Raw genomic sequence first — 27,077 nt, 5'->3', positions numbered from 1 at the left:
TTCACAAAAGGTACATGGGTTTATTCTGTTCCGTATGACAAAATATCTGCTTAGTCTACAGCACCTTACAAGTATGATCTCATGGAATGGTCTAAAGGTACAAATGGCAAATATCAAACACAGGCATATCCAAGTGACAGCCAAATACAAAAATAGCTCTTTCCCATTGATGACTGGAAATGCCAGGGTTACATTTGTCTTAATATGAGGTGACTACAAAATGTCTGGTATACACAGGGTTTTACACACTTCACTGTATATTTATACAATACGCTACTCCACTACAACTATGGACAAGGAAGCACACTGCTGTATGGAAGAAAATGATTGCATTGGTAATTGCCAGCCCACTTAACATCCACATTCATGACTATAAAGCCATCCCATTTAGATGTTGCTGGCTTTTTAATCCCGCCTCACCCTGAAAAGTTAAAAATAGATATGGACCGTCAGATGAGCACATCCGCAGGCGACCGCTCGCTGGAAGGCCGATTCCTTTCCATCGCATCGATCGTCCAATCGATACTCTTAATCAGAAGGAAAGTTCTATCAAGAGCTCTGTACTCAAGTGTTGTATAAATCATACCGTGCGGCTTAATTGGTTAATGCGAACCATGGCGTCTCCGGGATGTGTCAATCCGACGGCCAGCGCGAGCGACTTTATCCAAGGCAGTGTCTACAACTACCACGCTTAACGACGAAAAAAACATAAATACAAAATCTTATAAGTATAACCAAAAACTTTCCATGTTGCTTTGCAAGAGCAAGCTTCCAAATCAGTCACCAAACCACACAAGTACTTGACAGTTATGAATGTGTGCATCACATTAGATCACCAAACTCTTCCTTTGGCACACCTGCTCTGCAAAACACCTTGGACTTTTGTCAGAAAATATTAAAGATAAAAAATACAACAAGCTACAAAAAAGTTCATAAAATGTCTCCACTAGAAATACAAGAAGTTTTCGTAACAACAAGTACACGACGATAAATTATTAATGATACATACTAACACGCATGGTTCATAGAAATGTACAAATGACGGTCGGACAGTTACATGACTGTGTACTGCAACACAATGACTGACCATCTGGACAGAGCCGTGGCTTCCTAGGTCCAGGGTCTCTAACAACACAACTGCTTCTTAAGTGAAAAGTCTCGAGGACTGTATCTATCTGGTACGCACGAAGTGGTCTCATATTACAGGAAATAGGGAAGGGGGATTCACAATCAGAGAGCAAATTATCTGAGAGCCGGCGCCCACTCTCTGGCATTTCTCTCATCACCTGCAAGTAATTGTTGAGCAGCAGGTGTGTCGACAAGTTCATTAAATACTTATCACGGGTATGAGGGGAACACATTTTCATTATGACGGACAAGGGGACTTCCAGATAACGGATTCCGCACTTAATGGATACGATGGAAACGGGATGAAGATGAGAATAAAAAAAACATGGCAGCGGATTTTTTTCGATTTCTCCCCGCCCTCACGGCCAGGACGGTCAGACATACAAGCAACAGACCAGCTGCTATGAGGTATCTCACTTACTGTACTGCTCTGTTCCAGGGAAGACATAGATCACGACAACTCGAAAGCCTCAGCTTTCACAACAAATGTGGCAACTATCAACATACAATACGGCTGGTTATACCACAGGACGGTTGTGAGAAGTCAACGGTTCAAAAAAGTTTTCTGAACCAGTCAGAGACTTTCTCCTCTAACAAAAGCACTCTGACCCAGAAATATCCGAGCAAAAGGATAACAGACATAATCGGAGTTGATGGTTTATGAATGAAACGATGTGAGAAGCTTCGAGTCAGTGATTTCATTTGGCAGACGGTTGTATTAATTGCCGACCAAGATGGCAGCACATTAGGGGGAGGTATTGACCAATCTATAAATTGATCCCATCAATAATGGTTTCTGGCACATCACGGCGCAGCAACAGTATCATCACATACTATAACTCCGGTAATTTCAGCAATCACGGGGCCCGGGCCTGCAGCCTTCGATGTGATTGCGAACATTTTGCCAATATCCCAATCAAAGGGAGTTTTTGCTAAATTAACTGTCCCCCCGTCTGCGAAAGCTGTGGTGGGGTATACGCTCGAGCGTAGCACTACCTATGATACAAGTACACGGGGCAGGGGTGACTAGCTTAATGGGGAATTACTGGGCTCACCAGCATATGCACCTACTCAGGAGGTTAATTATGAAAGCTGGGGAGGCCTGTCTACATGGGCTGAAGCTGAAGTAGGCTTTGGGGACACATTCACCTAGCCTTAGAGGTCAGGAATTATTAGTACTGCAAACCCCATATGCAGTGTTTCATCAGTCATGTTACTGTGGCCAAAAGAGCCACTCGTCTTTTTAGGGCATCAATATTACAACAATATTTATCTAGTCAAACAAAATTTTCTACACTCTACTCTAGACTAACATTCTGAAATGGTTACAGGTTAAACCATTGGTCAATCATTCTTATCATCTCAAATATTGCCATAATTATATGCAGGCGCCTGGTTTAACTTATTGTAACATTTCAATCTAAAAACAATCTCTTAGCAGGTTATCCTTGCCTTCTTACCTACAACAAAATAAAGTATTGTTGTTACGTCGACTTGCTCAAGTATAACTCCGTCCTCTCGTAAAATATTGACTGCAATTTTACCACCCAGGTGGGCTCTGTTGATACGTGAAAATAAGAAACTACATATTCTTATCATAGCATGGTCTCTGCAACACACGTTGCCGTTTGAAATAAAATAATAAGAAAACGTGATAAGGAGCCTTGCTCTGGTTCCATATCCTTGCCATCTTTTGTCCCTTTTTGTTTGAGGAACACTCCATAATCTCTCGTGCTCCCTCCTGGACACTCGCGCCATATAACAAGAAATATATTTCTCTTTTTATCGTCTCATATAGCTGGTCCCTCTACAGTCCGTTCTACTGCCTACTTTGGTTCTTCCATCCCCTTTACACAAAATGATTTTTGTTCTTTCTTTGTTATATAAATGCATCATCAGTTCTATATACCTACAGGTCACGCTTTAACATTGTTCATATCGGTGTGGGTTTTTAGATGCAATTCGAGCGCTGTCGCTGACGAGCAGACCTCGTTACAGACGTTACACGTGGTCTTCCACATCCAGTTGTTGTGTCTGTCGTTCCCGTTCATCTCGACGGGGCTCTTCTTGACGCCGTCGGCATCGTTGTTGTTATACAGGCCATGGTCGGCGGCGCTGAATTTAGGGAAGGAGTTCAGCATGCTGCTGTGACTCTGGATAACCGGGATCTCGTTGGCCTTCGGCATGGAGGCGATGCCGTTGCTCAGCGCGCCGGGAAACGGGAAGAAGTGCTCGGGACCCAGCGGGGCGTGGCCGAACAGCTCGTTGGCCTTCGACACCAGGCTGAAGGGCATCTCGACGGAGAGACGTCGCCCGCGCCGGCCGGCAGAGTTCCACATGTGGGTGCCCATGTGCACCTTCAGGTTGCCCTTGGTGGTGAAGGCCTTCTTGCACACGTGGCACTGATACGGCTTGTCGCCTGGAAAAACACCAAACACAATGTTAAGAAACTAGCTCTGCCAGGTAGAAAAGGCATTGACAACCATCTACTGTGTGTACGGGGCAAATTTAGAGAAAGGTGTTGCTGTAAACACTGGGGATTGTGAAACTCAGTCAAAAACAAAGAAATTTTTGACAAGTTTTTATGAGGAAAAATTCCGAAATTAGATGCCATATTTTCATAGTTTTTAGTCTGGGGAAACCCTAGTGTACCAATTGATGACATCATAAGGAGTTAGCAATCAAGCTTTGTTTTGTGGCTTCTCCCCACTGCTAGACCATCACTACTGTTTTAATTCTCCCACAAGCCACAGCAATCGCTTGTAATTGATCAGCAGACAAGATCCACAATGCCACCTGGTAGCAAGCCGCACATAAAATTCCAAACTCCGGGCGCCCCAAGTGCACGAGTAAATCAATGGTTTTCCACCATGTTTTACTAACAGGTAGAACACTTAGCAGAAGTGCTACGGCCCAGAATGTTTCTCCAATGTTAACTGAATTGTCTTGATTTCTTCTTCAAACGAAAGATGGGCATTTGTTGAAGTGTTAATGGAATTAACTCAGCCAAATTGGCCACGAAGGTTGTAGATTACACATTAGACTCTCATGTAGTGCATTGTCCCTAAACGTAATTAAAGAAAGAACAAATTCTTGTCAAAGACAAGGAGGCAAAATGGCACTGAAAATTTGGTTAAACACTAGCAGAAATTTAAAATGATCATTTGAAGATATTCCAATATTCACTTGTCAAGAGCTTATCATGTAGAAAATGATCTTTTGTTTGCTTGTTTTAAGCAAATCTTTTACTTAACAGCTAAGTATCAAACAGTCAAAGCACTTATATCCTGTGCATGTAAGTTTGTGGACAAGATTTTGCAACTATTTGAATGTTCCCAAGCTTGAAACCTGTCGGACGTGTTTAGGCGCTTGAAATCAGGATGGAAAAAAATTGATCTGTTTTGACTTAATGGTGTTTTATGACAAAATCATGTGAACCATGTGACCCGCCGTTTTAATGAGTCGGAAACGATGACTCACGTCTCAGCTGGAGAGCAGAGAAAGGCTCTCAGTCCTTTTGTTGTCTTGTCAGGTCTGCTCTTTTTCACATGACAGTTCTTAAAACTCTCCAAGCAGCTTAAACTTGGACAGAAAGTAAATCTTACTAAAGCTTTTACATGATCTAACAGACAAGCTCACTGTCTTTTTGTCTCTTTGACTAAATATAGTATGGTCTTTCACCCATGAGGTATTCCAAAACACAGGTCCCTAACAATATTAGAGTACAGGGGTGCGATTGTTGTCTGAAACGGAATATGCCTCATCTTGCACTGTTTACTTACGCTTCAGTACACAGACAGCACTTCAAATATTCTCTAACTCTTATCATTTCATCATCTGTCCAGCTGGACATTTCTGAGCAGTGAATTTACAGTCAAGGTGGTTTCTTTGGGGTTTAAGAGTTAATTGCTGCATCTGCAGTTGATGATTGAAACTAAAACTTGGAACCTGGATCATTGGCACTGTCCCAAAATGTAGCACCCAATTTTCATATCAACAACCTTGGATTATTCAGTCACATGATGCCTGAGGGGACATTTTAGTTCTGCCTGACAAAACTACAAGGCTATACTAATTATATCTATCATATCAGGACACCTGATAAGTAATACACAAAAGAGCCCCACAACAAAGTGCCCATTACAAGTCAAAGGACAGACAAGACCTGGTCACTGTTAAAATAAAGTCAGCCGGTAAGCCCCACCCTTACACTTCTTTGTTATGCACCATTAGACTGCTGCCACTTAAAATATTTTTACATTTATGCATCAGTATATCAACTGCCTCAGTTGCTTTGTACTTAGAGCACAATAGACAGACCATCCCAGTCATGGAATGCAGGGCTCTCACCAATTTTGCTACTCAGAATTGAAGAAAAAAAACACATTCCAGACGGACAAAAATGAAATCTTCATGACATTTTCATCAGGTCTTCAACAATGGGCATTTCAGAGCCTTAAGAAGTCCAAACTTTCCTGGAGGAGCATGCACCTACTAACCTAGACACCCTTGATTTTCCCCGCCCTTGGTGCTTGACACAGAGCCTGGTCCAGCGACAGATTTTGAGCTGGAGACAGCCATGATGGAAGGCATGGCCATGAACTCTTTGAAAAGAATGACATTTTGGTTTCTGAAAGGCCACCATAAAGGTTTGGTCACAATTAATTTTGACATATATGAACGACCTTTGTTTTGATGCGTTAACAACAGGTATGTGCCCAAGGCAAGTGCTGCTAGCATCTGTCAGTAAAAACAAATTGACGTCAAGATATCGTCATCCATAACCTTTGGTGGCAAAAAAACAGATAAATTACTTAATTAGCTGTCAGTTTGCTATCATCTGCTTCTGTTACGATTTTCAAATTCAAAATTATTTCAACTACTTAAATTTTACCTGCGTAATTCATTTTCTTTCTGTATCAATAACAAAATTTTAAGGTGTCGCTGACAGAATCTTTTGTTGTACATCAGGATCTAGAAGTACATGTAGAATGCAACTATGCGAAGCAAGTTCGGGAATAAACAAATACCCAGTACATGAACAAGTGTTGGTTAACAGCAGAAATACCGGCACAGCTCCAATTTTACCTGCATACATAGGTATACATTTTAAGCCCAGATTTCTTTGAAATTCAAAAATAAGCTGAGGGATGCAAGTCAGCACATGTTTAACAATTGTTCAGCTGACACTTTCAGTTAGATAACATTGGAATATACGTTTTCAAGCAAGCCTGTATATCCACAAGAAGACATGACTTGAAAAAGGTGTGCAAGTTAAGATGAAGAAGGATGAGAAAGGAAGGTCTCCTCACCTGTGTGGGTGCGAATATGTATCTGCAAAGCACTGTGGGAAGAGAAGATCTTCTGGCAGGCGTAGCACTGGTGCTTGATGGGCGTGCGCTTGGCCGCGGGATGGGTGCTGTCGCTGGCACTCAGGCTCCGCTTGTGGTTGGTCGGCTCGGCGCTCGGCGGTGGGGAGTTGTCGTGCTGGCTGTTCCTGGGTGGCTCGAGCATCTGCGAAGGCAGGTCGCGGATCTTGTGAGTCAGCATGTGCTGTTTCAGGTTGCCTCTGGTGGAGAAGCCACGCTCGCACACCTGGCACAGTCGGGGTGGGGTGGGGGGTAGAATTAGTCCCGCTTTGACTCTCACCACCCTCCCCTTACTACAGCCCCAGTCCCACCCCTTTTGGTGACATAATGACTGTACAGCCTGGTTTCCATCCTACTCCAGCTCCTGCTCCTCTGATTGCTTTCCTGGCCTAGTAGACTGGCACCTATCCCCATTTACATTTGGCCTATATGCTATCTCTATCAACGGGTGCCAGACAATTCGGCAGGGAAGCGATCACAGGAACAGGCTGGATCTAGAAAAGGACGGAAACCACGCCGAAGAGTTAACCAAACCCCAGAATAAAACTCACTCGCAAACGTTGGCCTACTTCACGTCATGCCAACACAAAAGGACAAGGAGAGATCTGATTTGTGTTGGATTAAGCATGGAATCAAAGACTTGTGTTTGTTGTGAGTCTACGTCTACTGATTTTGAGACTTTGTAACGTAGGAGAGACTAAACTCTGTGGCAAATATTTGAGCAAGACTGTTGGAATGTCATGTCGTCACACATACACACAGATTTGAATCCACGAGTGTTGGCCATATTTGGACAAAACTTCAAATCACTAGTTTCTCATCACAAACTTCACACCAAGATCTGCTTCTGCACAGTCTATGGGCATTCTCTTCTGACGACAAACACAGACTATTTTTCTCAGAAGGATGCCCTTAAAGATAGAAGCTTGAGACTGAAAAAGTCCAAACTCAATTTTCAGGAATTATCAATTTACCGTCTGCAAGTCAGCGAGATGGTTCTCTGCTTTAAGATGGCCGTCTATCTTGATCTGAATGTGGAAGACATAACGACAATGAATCAAGTGTCCGGCATGGCCAGCAATGAGAAACTAGAAATTGATCAAGCAAAAATGATGGAAAAACACGGTCCTACAATTGACTACGACATTTCCCAAACTGCCAAACAGACTTAGTAATAACCTACGACATTTCGGGAGACAAGTCATCAAGAATACAGAACGGTTTTTCTTGAGTAGTAATTCAGAGTAGCTGAACTGTTTCGCTGGTCTTTAATGCTGAACGATATAATCCCCTTCCCATAACAGCCGGTCTGGAACACTCCCAATCTTCGGTCTTACCCTTAAGTTTACCAGCAATTGCAATCAGAAATAACCACAAATGGCCACTCTTAATCAACTTGCTGGGAATTGGCTGGCCTAATTTAGATCTGTCAGGCTCAGCAGAAGATCTTGGGGGCTATTGAATTTGAATCAGCAGGGCTGCGCTAACATTGCTCATCTCTGCTATCTACAGTAAAATCTTTGGCCAACACCACCGGACTGCCGTGGATTGAGAATTTACCGCTACATGTTACCGTTACGTTCCCTCTAAATGTTTTCTCGGGGAAAACAGACACCCTTCAAGGACAATGTAGTCCACAACGCGAACGGAGATCATGAAAATCTACCAGGTCAACATGTTTTCTTTGATAGGTTTCACTCGAAAAGCTACGCCATTCCTCAGCGATAATAACGTGGGGACGTTAAACTTCCGTGACAGCTCTGCGTGGCCGTTGTTGGATATTATCTCCTCTCTTACGGCAAGATTAATGGTGCACTTACTCCCTTGTCGTTGGGAAAATCTTTTCAATTTCTACAGCGGTGACAAAACATGGTTTGATCTGACAGCCACTATGTCACACGTTTTCTCTTCCGCGCTATCTTACTTAATCATAAGTTTCTCGTGTCAGAGGTCCCTCAGAACTTCTGTGGAGAAGAGCAGGGTACGGACTTAGCACGTCTTTTTAAAAATGGGTGATGGATCAGTTTCTTTGGAATGGAGTTAGCTTAACTTCTGCAACATCTAAGGATGTCGAATAATTCTAAAAACCATCTTAATGATATCACGGGGAGCATGGTGACCAATCCATTTCTTAGGAGTGCATTAAGTTACATACAAATCGACTTCTGTAATATCTACAGGCGACTACAAACTTTTGCTACCAGGCAGACAGACTGTCCCTACCTCGCACTTGAAGGGCCTCTCCTTGGTGTGGCTCCTCATGTGGATCTCCAGGGCGCTCCTGCAGGCGAACGTCTTGCCGCAGATGTCACAGGTCGTGCTGAGGTACCAGTTGCCCATCTCCATGTTGTGGAGGCTGCTGGGAGAAGTGGACCCGAGAAACCCATTGACCGGGGAGACCGGGTGGCTGTTTGTCGTCGGTGTTGTCGTCGTCGGTCCCGGTTCGGCTGAAGAGGATCGTGGAGTGAGGTCCAACGCCCCCGTGCTGTCCACGGACATGTCGTACGACGAGTTGTCGTCGGCAGCATCCTGTTTCTCCTCCGGTCTGTCCTCCGGATACACCCCGTTAGGAGTGTGAGCTTTCTCCTCCTCTCTGTTCATGCCCTCAAGCTCGGCTGCGGACCCAGGAGAGCTGGCAAAGGAGGACTTGCTCTCCTCCGCCATGGGGATGCTCCCTCTGCTGTTCATCATGCTGGAGATGAACTCTGCGCTCTTGATGTTGGAGGGCAGGGGCTGCGTGATGTTAGAGTCTAAGCCCTTGACATGATTCTCCAGGGCAGACAGGGTGGCTGAGAAGGTAGCTGGGACCATCGGCGGGGGCCCGACCATCATCGGGGGCTCAACCATCATCGGGGGCTCAACATCGTCTTCCTGCATGGCTGTCCGGAAGGCGGACGTCATGGCTCCGTTTCTATCCGGCTCCTTGAGGGAGGAGCCTTCGTCACTCGGCTCCCCTCCATTCCCGATTGGAGGCCGAGGGGCTGCCAATGAGGTAGGTGGTATGACGTCAGCCCTGCCGCCGGGCAGGAAGCTGTTGGCGTCGGTGGGCTCGGTGTGCATGCGGATGTGCTGCTGCAGTACAAGCGAGTTGGTGAACTCCTTGTGGCAGACGGGACACTTGTGGAGGATGCGCAGTGGCGGCTTGGCACGGTGCACCCCCAGGTGGGTCTTGAGGTTCCCCTTGGTGGTGAAGGCGCGGCTGCAGATCCGGCACTTGTAGGGCCGCTCCCCGGTGTGGGTGCGGTAGTGCATCTGCAGAGCGCTCTTGCAGGACAGGATGCGGTGACACAGGTGGCACTGGTTGGGGTCCGTCAGCTTCTGCTCAATGTTCTCCACCAGCTGCTGCAGCTTGGACGTCTCCGGGGTTCTCACCGTCTCCATGAAGTTGTTCAGGTCCACTTCAGGCCTGTGGTACAGGTCCAAGGCCAGGCTAATACTGGTGGGCAGCTCTGGTGGTGAGCTCAGCGGCGTGAACGCCATTGTCGGTGGGGTAGCCGATGCCTCCGGGGATGGAGATGGCATGGAGCTGGGAGTGGAGGGTGCTGGAGACTTCTCGCTCCTCATGCTGTCAGCTGTGCCATCCTTACTGCCCTCATCGGTGGCAGTTGTCGACACCGGAGTCTTGGGGTCTTCCTCTTTCTTGACATGGGGATTGGCTGGGACCAGTCCGGGATTGGCTGGGACCAGTCCGGGAGCCGCTGGGCCCGGCATACCTTCAGAGCTGGGTGGAAGGGGTGTGTGAGGTCCTTCTGGGGTACGCGGCATAGGGGGCATGGGGAGGGACAGGGGCGGCATGGGGAAGCTGGGTGGGGTTGGCGTTGTCCCCTCCTCCGGCTGAGAGAAGAGGGGAGGGGGCATGGGGTGGGAAACGGGTGATGAGGAGACCGGTGGAACGAACCCGGGCGGGGTATGGATGCACGGTGCTCCTGGTTTATCAAACTTGTCCAGGTATTCAGGTACAATGGTGGGGTGCATCCTTATGTGAGGGTACTTCGCCTTGTGCCGTTGGAAGTGGACCTTCAGGTTGCCCTTAGTGGAGAAGCGGTTGCCGCACACGTTGCACTTGAAGGGACGCTCTCCCGTGTGTGAGCGGAGGTGGATCTGTAATGCGCTATCACTGCCAAACACTTTGCCACAGAAGCGACACTTGTGCTTGAAGAAGGGATCTTCTGACCCGGGCTTAGTGTCGAAGACTCCGACATTTGGCGGCTTGCCTTTGCGATGACGTAGCATGAAGTCCAGCGGCATGAATGGTGCAGAAGAGTTGGGTGGGTGTGGCGGCAGCAGAGAGTGCTGCAGGCCATTGGTGTGCTGCTGGAGCAGACCTAGAGGGTGTGGTGCCAGCCCTGGGGGGTGGGGCAGAATACTCTCACTGGTAGTGATTGGGGGCGAGCTAGTGGTTGGGGGAGCATTGCTGCTACTGGAGAGTGGTGATGGCTGAGGGGATGAGTGACCAAGTGGAGTGCTCAGGGGTGGCAGGGGTGGGTGTCCGGACGTTGGAGGGGCTGATGTCAGTGCTGGCAGCGGTGGGGGCGCTGAAACCGGAGTCAGCGGCATCGGGAATGGTCGAGGGAAGCAAACCGAGGACGACAACGTATTTGACAATGTCGTCAGCGCCGAGGTCAGCGCGTGGGAGGTGAGGGGATTTGGCAATGGCGGGAGGGGGGGAAGGGGTAGGTTTGGAATGTAGAGGGCAAGGTGTTGTTGAATCTGCTGGATCAGTTGTAGCTGATGCAGCTGCTGCTGCTGGAGAACTCCCAGCTGTTCCTGGATGGACCCGAGGTCCCCTGCAGGTGGATCGTAGCCTAACTGGGCCACTGCCACCTTTGTCATATCCAGGCTTTCGAGAGCCACGTTCGTGAGAGGGATGTCGCGACTAAGGCGAGCTGAGTCTCCTTCTTGAGGTAGGAATGGTGTGTTTTGAGAAGATGATCTGATACTGCTCATGTCTTGTGCCTTACTGCCATCGTTGGTGGGACTGGTGGCGGTCGGTCTTGGGCTGCAGCTACTCCGGCTGCCATTGTCATCTTCCACGTCGGGTTGGCTGACTTGCATCTTTTCGAAAGCTTCCTCATTCTCCTCGCATACTACTTCATCATCGTCGAAAATCAGGACGATTCGTTTATTGGTGCAGGCTTTCTTGTGATGCAAGAAGTCGGCCAAGATGAGAAACTCGGCGCGACATTTGCCACAGACGTGGGCGTCTCGTAGTGCCTCGTTCCCGACCTCGCCCTCCAGTGTGACGCTTGTATTTCCTGCAAAAACACAAACAAGAGAAGACATGGTCAGATTCTACTCTCTCCAGTAGACAGGGAGAACATTGCAAACATGGCGGTATCTAAGACTAAGTACCTGGCTGGAAAATGCGGTACATGGGAAGGATCCCCCAACAGGCTGGTTGAACTTGAACAAGGCGCTGCATGTTCACACCTCGCACTCAACAACTTCAACCTAAGAAAGACCCACGCCCCGAACTGCGCAAATTGATTGGGAAAGGGGAGCAGACACCCGGATGATCATTCAGGGCAAGAACATCTTGCAAATGTTCCCAAAATGGCAGTGGCGCTGACATAATAACTTCATATATGAGTGCGATTGGTTCTTTAGTGATTTAGTATTCTATTCTGCTACTCTGTTGGGGACCCAATCAGACAGCGGCTGAAAATTGACAGCGTGATTCTGCCTGCGTGTGCAATTTTTTCCGATCGATAGAGTAAACGCAAGACAGGAATGAATCATTCGGACAACCGCGGTCCGTCATATTTCGAAAATGATTAGTGAAAATGGGGAGGCAAGGCTGGAACTATTTAAGGAGCAGTATCGATTAGAAGTAAGCACGTCGTTTGCATTTGAATTTTATGTTCACTGTCCGCGGGTCTGTGAAATTCCTTGCGTCTGTTTTAGGCAAGCCATAAATAATACACTATACGAAGATGAGCTCGCTCTATTCCTCATTTCGCCCGTGGAGGAATGAGAATCGATCGTTCGTTTAAAGCCCGTTGAAATATGTGCCCCCTTGTTTCCTTGCCAATCAGGCCATTTTCATCGCAACTTCATCTCCAAGTTCGCAGATGCAATTTCTCGCAGATAAGACCCAGATTGATTTTCTCCGCGCGGAGTCAGAAACTTTGAATTATTGCTGCACTATCAAGGCATGTTAAAAGCTGTTTGTTAATGGATGAATATGCAACGGCAATCGATTTGTGTACTCCATCCGCGCGCTGCGTGACTTCCATGTAGAGCATATCCAGTAAGTACACTTCGAAAAGCCTCTGAACTATCTGTTTTCCACATAGATATGCTCCACTCCCAAATACCCTTGCAAATGCAGCTGTGTCCCCGAAACGTTCGTCGATCGATTTCCTTCCCTTAAAGCATCTCTTGGTAATTGCTTTAAAACATTCTGAGCTGTCACATGAGTTAAGCCCTTTCTTAGAAGAGAAATGGGTATGAAAGGCTATCGATTTTCGGCCCAAACTTGGGGGAAATACAACTAGGAAGGGGAATTCCGTAATTTTGTATGTCGTACAGAAAAAGTCTTCTACAGAGGACAATCTCTTGATGTTACAGCTAAGTAATGAATTCACATTCTGCTGAAGCACCTTTCATTTGCCCGTTAACTACTCATCTTAACGATCCATCTCACAAGACCCCAGCTCGAGATGAATCTGTTGCATTTGTAACCGACTAATATGCAATATTTAGCCGTAATAGCCCCCGCTTTCAAGAGCGCGCCATTATTGCCATTATTGCAATCAATACGGCGAATCCTGACAAATCTTCCTCACCACCTCAGACAACAAAGGGCCAATTTACACACAGCTTGTCTAGATATCTGGACTGCAGATATCTGCCAGGCGACAGCTTTTTTCTGTGTCTAAACAGGAAGTTTATGGTCTTAATGAGGGTTTTTTTAGATGTCGGGAAAATTTCAGCCGACCACTCTGAAGCATTCGCCCGACAACTCAGCGGGAGTCCCTGACCGCTCCAGCCGGACGTCTAAACAGAATGTGTCGCCTAGTAGACATCTGGAGGTCGGGGTTCACGCTAGTTTGCATACTTGGCGGGCGATAAAGCGGGAAAACTTCTTAGCATCAAGGACCATTTGTTCCCAAACGGACGACGGACTTCGGCTTTCGTGATGCCAGATCGTTCGGTGGATCGACCCTCCCCCCTCCGACACGACAAGGGCAGCGAGTAGGAACGCAGCGTTGATTCTGACCGGTCGCTGTCGTCTTCCCCGGTACCTCAAACGCCTCTTACACTCAACCCTTGCTTGCTGCCTCAAGTTTAGCCACACGCGAGTCAGATAAAGAAAGAATACCATATTTATCATGACGAAAAACACAGGCGGTTCTCCCGCCATTTTGAAACGCGCGCAAAAGGTTAAATAGGGTCACGAGTGAAATCAGCGCGCTGCGTGAGTCCTGCGGTACTTCCTGTCGGTGTGTATAAATGCGTCCAGATATCTAAGGCTCAGATGTCGGCGGATTTTTAGATATCTGAAAAAACTCTGTATAAATTGGGCCAAATTTCATAAAAATCAAGGGGCCACGCAAATTGCAGCCAGCCGAGGCGTCCCGACAGTCCACTCAAATCAGACCCTTCTCCGAAAGGGCTGCAACAGATTTATTCTGCCACTTACAGGCAAACAAGAGACATTCTTCAGTCCAAGTATGTGTCCTGAGATTTTCGCATCATGCATTCCAGAGCAACTTGTTTTAATGAAACATAAGACCCGAAGGGCTGGCGGCACGGTCGTAAAACCGCACGGGAGTATGCCACTGACGTCCGGACCACCCCACTGCCACGGTTTCCAGGGCCCAGGTTTTATCTAATAGACATTGATTATGTGGCGTGATGAATATGGAATTCATTTTGGGGAGAGATTGGTCGCAAGGACGAGCCAGGCATAAAAACTCCTCGAAAAGCGTGCACATGAAACATTCAGGACTTTCTCGGTTAACTTCTAATGATGGGCGTCATCACACAACACTCCAGAATTCCAAACCAAATCCTGAGCCGGGCAATCAACACTGACAATTACAACACTCGCTTGCCAACTGTTATCAACTTCTGCCCAATGTGAAACAACTCCCAGCGCAGCACCAAAAACTACCCCATGAAGTAAAACAGGCACTGGTACTGCTATGGTAAAGGGCTCATGTTATGTGGGCTGAACAAGAGAATTGTGGGATGCCTGGGTTCCACCAATACCAGCCAAGCAGCCATGGAGCAGACGGCCATGTTGTCCCATTTACCTTAGAACCAAAATTTGAGACATTGTGTTTGTCTCTAAAATGAGAGGATTTTAACAGAGAACAACAAAATAGATAACCTCTGCATCAAGGACACCACCAAATGGTTTTAACACCTCATACATGCAAAATTCATTGGAAGAAACCTAGACTTTGAACAGGTAGTATTGATAAAATATGTGAGATTTTGTCATTTTATTGCTTTCATCACTATATATAATCAGCAGTATCTGCTATGTAGCTATGCTAGTCTTCATTTAATGTAAAAAATATACATCTAATAGATATCTATTCATAATTTGATCAGAGGTGAGAATTCATTGTTATCTACTGTATACATGTTGTAATGAGCTATATATCAGACTGATGTTTCTCTCCAAATTACACCAATACATAGCAACACAATGGTTACCATGGATATATTACTTGCTCATTATAATATTGTCCCCGGTCCCCTGTTCAATTACAGAAACCAGCCCCATCTGCTGGCCACAGCATGTACTGCACCTCTCCTGGCAAATCTACCTAACAATTCAACCCACCGCAGAGCAAAACCCAACTTACAGTAGTAGATGTAAGGTGTGCTCGCAAATGTAATAGTACATGGATCAAAATAACAAACTGCAACCTGCAATTTAATTAAAACTTGTCTAGAAATGCAGATTTAACTCAAGACAACATGCAATTTTACGGGGTCCAAACATTTCAAGTTAGGTATATAAAAATAAAATCACAGCCTTGATAACAAACTCGTATTCTAGAGCCAATGCTTTGGGTATTTACCGTTTGCAATTACATTTTTTTTCAAATTGCCTGTACAATTTCTGGCAACTTAAGTATATCATTCTGTTCCTGGCACTTCCAAGCTCCAGTCTTACTAAAAATTGTAGTCTGTGTTGACACAAAATGTATCACAATATTTAGTAAAACAAGTAAAAGAACAGTTGCTCTTTTGCTCCAGTTGTCCTAATACTGCCTTTGTTCATTCATGACACTCTGAGAATTACCTAGAATTAAAAACAGATGCCTCTTTGATGTGACCTTTTACAGTCATGGACAGAATTATCTAGAACAAACTTCAACATTCAATTCCAGCTCTTCCTCTGGTATATTTCTCAATCTTCTATAAGTTCATAATGGCCAGTTAAATCCCAATGTGAATTTTTTTTTTAAATGGGATGGTTAGGCACACAACCAGAAGAATCATCAAAGCAACTCTACTCTTTTCTACTAAAACTTGTTTGTGATGTGACTTTCATTTTCTACAAGGTTCTCCCAAAGCAATGGAATAATGGTTACAGGTACTGCACTAGCTTGTTTCAATCTCAGCAACACCTTGTCTATCTTAAAATTTTGTAATTTTGCTTCTATTCCTCAAAATTTTTGGCCTCCCCAGACCAACAGCATCACCTTTCTGTAAATTTCCAGGGAGAGGCCAGTTCAGTACCTGATAATCAGCACATGTCAGGAGTATTCAAGGCAACTTCTTTCTCAGACATGTTCAGCAATAAGTTAATAACAAACCCTTCACTGCTCACAGCTTTTAGAGCAAGCAGATTTTAGGCATTGTTAGTATCTTTCTACTGACAAGCCTTGATACCCTAATTGTCAATGATACCTTGGACACGGTCATACATACAGTACTTGCGTGACAAAATAAAAATCCATGTTGCATTCACATACATTCACAACACCACATTGAGTCTTGGGTATGTCAACCTCCCTGTGACCCCGACCCTTCCTATGATATCCCTTCCTCCAGGCGGTAAGGATACTCAAAACTTCAGCAGACACAAATTTTCTTGTCGTAATTCTTCTTACAAGACCACTTACATAAACCAAGCCGATGATAAAGCTGATCTGGGACAAATGTACGTCCAAAAAGTGCCAATCTTTCGTTTCAAAATGTGCTAATCTCTCAGGCCCAGACACTTTCTACCTGGAACAAGCCAACCCTTGACATATTTGTCCAACCCATGTACATCCCTAAACCACAATAGACCACTCACCTATACAATTAAACCCTCCTTTTTGAATTCTCTCCATGCCCCTGCACTAATATCCTTCCTCTCCCACCTTCCCCTGAAAATCATCAAGGTATCATACCTATTGGATTTCAGTAGGTATGAATCCTGATACCCCTGTGGGGGCAAGTTTTGTTTTCTGTAGAGACTGCTGGCTATGCTCCACTAGGCAAGTCTCAAGTTCTTCATTCATAACTTTACCTCTCAAAACTGGTTCTCCAGGTTCTCTGCCTGTGCAGGTATGCATAGTTTAACGGACACCTGCCACTTATAAGCATGTGAAAATTTCTGCTGGTCGTCTAATCAAAGCTCTCTTTGTGGTGTACTTCAGATGTGTACAATGGAACAGAACTTTCACTGACGCAGCAGCCTATGACCTTCTCTTTAACCAAACAAAAAATACAGACCTAAAACCCAGCTATAGGCTTGAAGAATTCCTAAGGTTTGAGCTGCTATATATCATGTATACACAGTAGACTCTACATCCTAATGTTTTATTGTGTGTTCATTTTGTGCTGATGCTGTATTGTAAGTATTTTCTGAACACTGGAACTGGAAGAGTAGCTTGCCAAAGGCAAACCTAAAACTAGTAAAAGTGAATTTAAAAAAATCAACGAACAATGCAGTACAAAATGGCATCATGAGGTAACGTCCAATCAAGCCTCTTATGTTTTACCCTACAGATTTTGTTTGGGCTAGGAGGGAACAACGTCACCACAACACGTACCTACTAAAAAAAAAGTAAAAATGTCTGCCCCAGGTGAAAAGTATGTTTGAATACCTAAAAACAGAGCAGTGACTTCATAGGAAAGCCAAACAACATTGGCTTGGCATTGTTACCACTACAGTGAAGCCATTCAAGTTTCGAAAACACTTACTCAAAATATCAGCTACAGGATATAAAGTTTAAAAAATCAAATGTTCTAGCAAATTAAGTGCTTTACTTTGGACAGGGTTATCTAATGAATTTCAAACAAAAAAGATGGACAAATATTTGGGCCCACCCACCCACTCACATCTCCTAACACAACAAACCTCTGTACTTTGTGAACCCTCATTCAAATTTCATTGAGTGCAGGGTTCGTAATCACGTCTAAAAAAGGTGTTCCTTTAAAAACACCAGAGCGCACTCAGCTAGCAACAGCTTACCTCCTGTCCAACAGTTTGAACAAATACATACACACTCTAACAGCTTTATTTTGTTGTCACTTCAGGCAGATACACATCCTGGAAGGGGTTAAGCTGCAGGTTTTGAAAACTAGTCTGTCCAGGTTGATCAATTTAGAAAAAGCCCCACAGATATGGTAGGAATAAAGAAGGTGTTGAAAACCAAATACCAAATTCTTGAGATACACAGCATATAAAGCCAAAATTCGAGATTCTTTCTCATTTTTGTGCCAACTTTAAAGGTCATAGTGATCTTTACATTTGGCAGTAAGTTTACACGCTGACAAGTTGAACTGTTCTTTTTCTGGTTCTTTTTTTCCCCTTCTTATGGCTAAAGCTAAAAGGCATTATTTTCAGTCAACTTGAGCACTGAAAGCAACTTATTGAAGATAATTTTCACAGATTCAAACAAATTTGCCTTCTCTGGTAAGACCCCGTTCATACTAAATCGCGCAAATCGCGAAATCGCGAAATCGCCCTGAGTCGCATTCCTTCACACCAGGGGTCGAACGACCGCGAGTTGTAAAATCGCGTCCAACAGCTTGATAAACGGCGGGCGCGTTATTCGATTGTCACCACTCTTACTGTTGTGTTCAATGACCTTCTTGTACTTTATCTTGATTTTTTTTTACCTTTAATAGTGCGGCATTACTTCCATGTTTTCGCGTATTTGGCCAACTCAGGCAGTCGCCATTTCAGCGTACACGCTCTGGTTTCGGTGGGATCCCTTGAGTTTCTTCTGAATCCCCACATCCCCGAAGATGGCCATCAGTACATGCGTTTTCGTCAATCCATACGCCAAAATCGCCGCCCGATTCTGACATATTTCCGCCGCATTCGGCGTAATATTCCAACAAGCTAGGAGGTAGATGAACATCGTATAATGAGCGGAAAGACTGAATTTGCAGATGACCCCTTGACCCATGACCGGGTCAATATGCAAAGTAAAGCGCCCAACGCGCATCAAGGCGATTTCGAGCGTTCATACTAAGTCGGAATGCAGGCAAATCGCGAGTAAACCACCTTCGGAGGTGGTTTCGCGGAAAGCGACTTCGGGCGATTTCAAATGCGATTTGGAGCGTTAATACTAAGCCACATTATCGCGATTTACGCGATTTCGCGATTTACGCGATTAAGTATGAACGGGGTCTAAGAAACACACAGGAAAAGTAACAACACATTGTTATTCAAAACTCATGACAAACGAGTGTGTATTCGTGACAAATGCTCCAGATTCTTCAGACTCTTGCCAAGCCATTTTGCAACAAGGTTGAAGTTTCCTTATCCTCGATTATCGTAACATTTCTCTGTTTTGTGTCTCTTACAGCTTTATTTCTTTCAAGATGCCTACAACACACCTGTCATGCACAGGTGAAATTTCTTAACCTACGTGGGCAGATGCTGCCAGGTAACAATTATCATTACTAATGTGCACTTGAATAAAAAGTTCTCAAAAGTGGAAACTGGCTCCCGTGTTACTCCACATCACAGGGCAGATTAGTGTAAATACCGCCAGCCTCACCTTATATACATAAATGCCACACAAAAGGACCTTTCATCTACACTAAAATGACGTTAGGTGTTGCATAGGAACAACCTGTCACCTGTTTTAGAATGCATAGGGGAAACATTCACCCACCGCAGATCAACAACTCGCAGTCCGTTCCCCCAGCCCGGAAATCAACCTCGTCCCCAAGCATGCCCCACGTACCGCGACTGGTAATCAGTCACTTCAAACATGAACTGAAATAAACCAACAGAACTCAAGAGCTAGACCCTGACCCCTGACCTGCGTCTGGCACTGGGACACACAACCAGCTCGCCAGTTATGATCCAACTTCCTTTTGTTTCCAGTTGAGTAGTAATTGCAGAAAATAATAACCCATTTCCCATAAAATTATATCCTATGCTTCCTGAGCTTTTTTCTATGCAGCTGTCTTTATTTCCCCACTTCTAGCTAGACAGTGATACCTGACATAATGATACACACAAGACATTTGCACTTCAACTTTCTTGGCAAGATTCTTCCACTATTTCTTGTACAAAAATTTGACATTGTGAAAATGCAGTCATGCTACAGTGAGGGAGATGGACTTCATGTAGTCCCGACAACAATGACTTTTTGAAGCTTTGAAAGTCTGTCTGCCAACAGCATTCTTCATCGATCACACAATCAAAATCAGATGACTCTACCTGTACTGAAACCGTGAAAGAGTGCAAAAATTGGGCTGTACCTGTCTTTCTTTGCTAAAATGTAAGATAGATACCAGATGAGGGCTACACAATTCGGACCCAGCTATTAGTTTAAGTGTGTCCAGATGATATGGAGCAAATTACTTGATACATTTCCGCACTTTCTCCCACCTAAAAACCAAAACGTCTGCCTGTCTCTCTAGCAAAGGGATAAGAACCAAACCACAGGTCTGAAAATAAATATCAAGCCTGCTTCACTTGGGATTTGGTATATTCAACTGCTGCATCCATTTTTGAGCACAATTTTAACCACAGCTAACACTACAGTCCATGACAGAAATGTGATGTTTTTAGGGCTCTCCCTTAATTAGGTTAGGAATGGAATTATGTTGCTGCACCAACTTTTGCAATCTTAACACCACTTTGTCCATTTTCAAACAAAATCTGCTTCTTTACAACAGAATTTCACTTTCCCAAGAATGATTTCCACCTTATCCTAAATGTCCGAAGAGAGCCCTGGAAATTTTCTCCAGAATGAAATCTAAGAAATCTCGTGCTGACTTCCAAACAATAGTTTCCATCTCAGATTCACCAGGAAACAATCAGTAAAGGGAGAACGCCTTGTGGAACTTTCCCTACAACTGGTTCAATGTTGTTCCCAAGAGTTCATGATAGCAATTCCAGACGGTGACCCAGTCTGTGGCAGTGACAGGGAAGCCGGAGAGGTCACCAAATGATGGGGCCTCCCACCAACAGTTTTCCTCCATCTCACCTTGGATGTCTACTTGGGAGTTCCCATGGCTTGAAACACTCTTTTTCTGCACACCTACACTGGTGCAGGTAACATGCAAAAATGACCTAGAGAAATTATACACCTCCATAAGTGACTTTCTTTCCCTCTAAACTATAAAGGATACTATTTAGAATCCATTTCAATTCTTTATTCTAACATTTCATAAGTGGCAAGGATAAGTAGCACAAAAATCCACATATACCATTACCGGAACGGGAGCAATTTTTGTGCAGGTTGACACAAGAAATACCAGCACAGTCCAATCTTACCTACACTAACCTGCATGTGCAGATTGTATTTAAAGCCCTGCTTCCATTCCGCAACTGCATACATCCACACGGACGGGCGGACGTTAGCATATAAACAACACTGTCCTATTTTTGTAGTGGTTTAGGAAAGACACAACCATCAACTTGCCAATACACACATGACAGTCAGAAAAGCATATCTGGTAGACTGCCAGGCCAACTGTGGCAAACTAAAGTGGTAACAGTTTCTCAACATTTTCCCCACCAAACAAAGTCAAGATACCAAAACTGTACCATCAAGACAAATTCATAGACAATATTTCTAGCCACAATCCCAATGGTCAAAATTTCTCCATCATTTTGTCAACTTGTTTGTTCCCCCCCAAAAATATACCAACCTAACATTTGAAAAGAGACTGCAGAGCAAAAAGACATTTGTATTGGTGTAGATCATTGTGCACATACCAGCAAGGATATCTCACTTCTATCTTGTCTTTTTCCCCCACTATTTCTCTACAGAAATCTTGGTAAGACTAGAGTTGTCTACATAGGACATAAGGTTGCATCAAACATATAACAAAAGACTGACTTGCGATACTTACTTTTACAAGCACAGAATTGTAATTCAGAACTGATGTTTGCTTGTGAAGAACCGTTACACAGGACAACACCTATTAAAAAGACCAGCTACCAGGACATACACTTGAAGGACCTAAATTGGCTTTATCAATCAAAAAGACTGGGTGATAATAGAAAGAAACAAGCACTTGCTAACAAGGAAGCAATTAGAGGCTATACCAGTCCTTTTGTTCTTCTCCGCAGGACCTTACAAGATGGAACAATTCCTCCTTTTGACAGACTTTTGTCAGTTCCGACACTTACATGTTCATAGACCTTCTTACCACAAATGAACTGTCTGAGTTGAAATTCAATTTTTTCTAGCCGAAACTTGGACACTGACCACTGGAAGTTTGCTGAAGGCTTGCCAAAAGTGGATCGAAATAAAAGTCAAACTTGAGCACATCTAGTAAGAACAGGTTCAAACATGCCATGCAATGATGCATACACACCTACACCTTTAACTTAAGTCACAGTAAGTGCACCTCTCAGCTTTTTTCTAAAACCTTCATCATTTTTTAATTGCTGGGTCAAAATTTCTTCCAAATATACAAGATATAAATATAGCAAATGCTATTTCTGCAACAGGAAATGCCTTTTCCTCCATGGTGCCATTACAAAGCAACCTATTGATGGAAATTGACAGTAATTTGCATGTTAATTATTTTGGGGTCAACAAGTACAAATCTGTTACCATATTTGCTGCCAGGGCAACCAATGTTAAACAGAGGAAACAAAAGGCACATACAGCCAATCATCATCGCAAGTCTAGACAGACAGATGTGCTACTGTTCTAGCTCCTTCCAGCCAACATTTTAATGATAATCATATTGTAAAAACTTCCAATAAAAGACATCGGAATTTTGTCATTTTGTGTAAACCAACCAATTCATGCATACAAAATAAGAGGAAATACAGTGATCTCCAGGATTAACTTATACTGTTGGATTGCGAGAAGGACAACACAACTTTCACACAAAATCTGCACAAATGACCAAACTTTCCCTTGTCTAGAGCATATCAAAACTTCACATTTAGTGCAAATACAGTATGAAACTGACTTTCTTCACTAAAATCAAAAATACAAAGTTACCTCTGACATCTGATCATCTTTCACTAAGGAGTAACATATGTCACAGCATGTCTTGTGAATCCTTTCAGCCCCTTTTGACAAGTATCACAGGAAGTTATTCACAGCCAAAATGCGTGTCTGTCAGAGCAAAAATCCTTGAGTTTTGGGAGATGGTCAAAGTGGAAACAGGATAGACCTTCGCTGTATGAAGAGTAGACTCTGAAAATCGACATACTTTCATGGGGAGGTGGATACGGAGCACAATGGAGTTCTTGAGAAAGGCGGAATCCTGGCCATCCTACATTCATCCTTGTCTCAGATATCCCACATTCCTCGAGACCATGGTCGGTAAACATTTGTGTGATCCAACATTTGCAGAGGAAGGTCAAATTTCTGCATTCAGCTTGAATTGTGTCCTGGCGGCTATGCAACCGGAGACCACCGCTATTCTGTGGGGATTATCATCCCAACCAACTTTTCAAGGGATGCCACGGATGATAGACTGTGAAAGTAGAATTTTAATGAGGGAAAACTTGATGCTTCAATTCAAGGCAGACAAAGGAAGCAAACTTGCATAGCCGGCACAAAAACTGAATATAATACTTGTTGACAATCTGTCGGTAAAACATTTCAACAACAACAAAAAATATGAATCTAATATCTATACGATTTGACAGAATAGAGAATGAGAGCAAAGTTTTTGTTGTCTCACTAACTTAGGATACCAGCATTCTCAGATCACATACCTGTATCTTCTTTGCGTTGTTTAAGAACAGACAACATACTATCTTAACCTAAGTAGGATTCTGCTCCGTAAGTAGACTAGAAAGAGCTATATTTGGAAGGTGCCCCCAAAACAAAGAAGGAGACAGAGGGAAAGTGATCCAATCAGGGAGTCAGAAGGGCGGACAAGGGGCCTAAACACCGCCCGGCCTCTATGGAAAGTAGGGCCCCATGCAGAAATGATTTGTAGAACTCATATTATTAGCAAATACCCCACAAAAAGAAGTCCTGTGTCCTTGTCATGAAAGGGGGCTTGTGACACAAGAAATAACACGACCATCAATCAGCTAGGCACCCTGGGTTCGGAATGCAAAACAATAGTCAAGTCTCAACATCACGCCATGGTACCCGTAATATATGACTTCATATCAACTTTGCTACATGCCAAACATCTGTCTCGTGTATTCGGGCCAAAGAGTCTTCAAAACAGACCTAGCGTGCTCAACTAGTTACTGTGTCTCTTGAGTTGTTAAAACAAGGGTGCTGCAAGAAAAATTTTGGTTGGAAGAACGCGAAATACGTCCATAGTTTTGTATGAAAGGGAAATGAAATTTGTATTGACAAAGCGGCGGGGGGCTTTGTTGCGATTCGCTCCTGTCCTTGCCCTAAGACCCGGCGACAATGGAAAATATCACCGGGACAAAAAGGAAACGTTGCTGACATTGCACAGCCATGCAAGCATTTCATCATGGAGCTCCACACACAAAAATGTACTCTCATATCTGATGAGATACAATCAGTGACACATGGACTCTTTCTTGACAGTTACCCCCAGACGTGGAATGCACCAAAGTGGGGCCATCAAAACAAATCCGGAACCTGTGGACCAAGAAACGGCACGCAATGGATCTGACTTGAACTTAGCGTTGTGTCAAACTTCTTCCCACTAGTCAATCAAATGGGAGAATGAAATGGTTTTCATCCTAATCCTGTTAAACTATCCACATGGTATTCGTTCTAATTATGTGAATTTTTCAATTCTTATATCATAAAACAACACACTGCATCTTGCAATTGAAGTACATCATTTTTACTTGCTCGAATATGCCTTTTTGGTTCAAATTTCATAACACCTCCACAACTCCTCCGAAATGACACATCAAATTTCCAACCCTGTGAGTTGAAAAAATGTGGGAGGAAGAAACTAATGGCGACCATTTTTAGGGTGTGTGCCCTCTGACACGAAGCTTATGGTCAGGCCAGGGGCTAAACCAATCCGGGGATTTAGGGCTAGACTTGCAGGGTGCAGTTCACATGGAGTCAAGACCTATCAAGCCAGCGTTCAAATTCCAGTCTAGTACAAGTAAATCAAGCGCACAAACTGTCTGGGTACATTTTGCACATGCAGCATCATTATCATACAAACACTTAGCAGTTTAGTTAGCGGCATTTACATAGAAATCATGAATAAGAATGGGCCTTAATTTTGCCAATCTTTAGTATGTATTTAATTACTGGTCGTATATTTGTTCCATATAACATATGAATGAGATCAAAGACAAGTTAAATTTAGAACACATCGGCAAGTTTACGATAAAAGTTGTCATGCAGTTGTCTTTTCTACATATGCCTCCTTTTGACTTGTATAATTGCCAATAAAATGTGCATGAAAATGAGACAAATGGTTAGCAAAGATACAAGACAAGCAGCAATGCCAGACAACATGCTATCAGAAGTTGTGTCTTTCTTTTTCCAAACAGTTGGGTGCTGCCAAAGAGCATCACTATATGCCATAACAAAGCTCTGGAGTGTTACTCTGACCAACCTTTTAAGGTTCAAAGAAGGAAAACCTTTTGCTACTTTTGTGATTCTTTTCAGCCAAGTCCAAGTTGGCATTTGATCAACAAAAACTGTTGTTGACTGGAGTCCAAGTGATTCCTAAAGGAGTGCTACCTGGATGGTCTAATGTAGTGTTATAACAACTGCTGTTGTGCCATATGCTCACATAACAAGACACAAAACTATACCATTTTAGTTTGCCAAAAAGTAGCAATGTTCCAAAATATTGTTTCGTTGAATAAAAATGTACATTTCCTTCTCACAGGCTTGTGACCTCTTTGGTTTCTAAGGAGAGATGTTTCAGGAAGACACATAATTGGGGTCGCACAACACAGATAAGTCATGTTAACTTCTAAGAAATCTACATAACTCGATTCAGCAATAACAAAGCAGGCGAAGATAATTATTGCCTGCATAAAAAGGCCTCTGGCTACATGCATTCTTTCCCTCCAGTCTACCAGCTAATCATCGAAGGATGTTGTTTGCCACATGATTTGAAGTTGGCATCTACGTCAGCAGAACTTCTGGAAAATGTTGGACAAAAAGGACTCCTGTGAAAGATTCAATCCAAAAATGTGCAGCAATTGTGATGATACAAACAAGATGTTCTCTTTCAACCATAAAAGTTCAAAGAAAGGCTCTACTGAGGGGCAATCTGCACAGGAAACCGTAAGGATTTCCTTCTGTAACGGTGAATTGTTTCCGGACATCTGTGTGGAAACTTATGAAAATTCCTGTCAAAAGGGCCAATTAGGGGTGAGTATTCATACATGTCAGGGGCTATCATCATTCATCAAAATTTTGCCTGACTGATGTTGTCTGCACACTGGTCCGTCCACTTATTAGCTGGGGTGAAATGGCCGTACTATAAATCATCACCCATTATTCTGAAAATAAATGCCCCATACCGGCATCACATGATTGCTCCAGTGTTATTATGATGCCGCTGTGTTTCTTGTGTGTGTGTGTGTGTTGGGGGCTACCAGAGTCGGCAGCCAAATACTTGTGCTATTAGCATGTTTGCCTTTGCATCAGCATACTTCTACAACTCTGCATTTAAGCTGAGCAAACAGAGCGCTGTGGATTCATGCGTCGTTATTTACCTTTGCACAATTTCCAGTCAACTCATTTTTGTGACAAGTACCGACCCCTTGGCAGGCATAAGATCGACCAGATAAAACACAATGGTGGCAGTAGAAAGAATTCAGGCATGATTTTGAAGAGAGTAACAAATGATCTGCGGAACACAATGGGGGCTGAACTTTTTACATCGGATATCTCTTCAAAGCAGTTGCTATGCAGGGTAATAAATTATGGCAAGATTTATGTATTTACCTGGCAGTTTTCCACTGATGCATTACTATAATGGGACTGTTTTTGTTCCCAGGATGAAACTTTTCTCCACAACGTCCTTACGACTTAAAGTGCGCCTGTCGTCTGTAAAAGTCTTAACTTAGAATCACGTAACTTGGAGACTAATGACCTCTTTACACCTACGACATTTTTGAGTCGTGCGATCATCGTCGTGGGCGACGTCGCCGGCGACGTTATTTTTTGGCCGTCTAAAGAAGATCAAAACAATCGTACGACGGCAATAAACGGCAAATCCTCGAAATGTCGTGCGACCACCTCGGACCCAGTCGCA

At 43.9% G+C, this 27,077-nt stretch overlaps 1 protein-coding gene across 9 annotated transcripts in view; it reads right to left on the bottom strand.

Moving 5' to 3' along the window:
* The window catches only part of LOC136439406 (sal-like protein 3), a 29,293-nt gene continuing 2,216 nt past the window's right edge, over positions 1 to 27,077 (bottom strand). Inside the window, exons 1-6 of one of the 9 annotated variants that reach the window (XM_066434840.1) lie at positions 23,617 to 23,668; positions 8,721 to 11,752; positions 7,472 to 7,525; positions 6,441 to 6,723; positions 5,628 to 5,732; positions 1 to 3,547 (exon numbers count right to left, since the gene is read on the bottom strand). In XM_066434840.1, the coding sequence (XP_066290937.1) occupies positions 3,045 to 3,547; positions 5,628 to 5,732; positions 6,441 to 6,723; positions 7,472 to 7,525; positions 8,721 to 11,752; positions 23,617 to 23,653 (4,014 nt within the window). In that variant the 5' untranslated portion in view covers positions 23,654 to 23,668 and the 3' untranslated portion in view covers positions 1 to 3,044. Of the gene's footprint in view, positions 3,548 to 5,627; positions 5,733 to 6,440; positions 6,724 to 7,471; positions 7,526 to 8,720; positions 11,753 to 16,764; positions 16,859 to 19,585; positions 19,685 to 23,616; positions 23,669 to 27,077 lie in introns of those variants that run through there. The other 8 variants (XM_066434838.1, XM_066434839.1, XM_066434834.1 and 5 more) reach the window with 8 other exon arrangements.

Source organism: Branchiostoma lanceolatum, chromosome 7, assembly GCF_035083965.1.
Source record: "Branchiostoma lanceolatum isolate klBraLanc5 chromosome 7, klBraLanc5.hap2, whole genome shotgun sequence".
NCBI classification, from domain to species: domain Eukaryota; kingdom Metazoa; phylum Chordata; class Leptocardii; order Amphioxiformes; family Branchiostomatidae; genus Branchiostoma; species Branchiostoma lanceolatum.
This window is presented reverse-complemented; position numbering and strand designations above follow the sequence as displayed.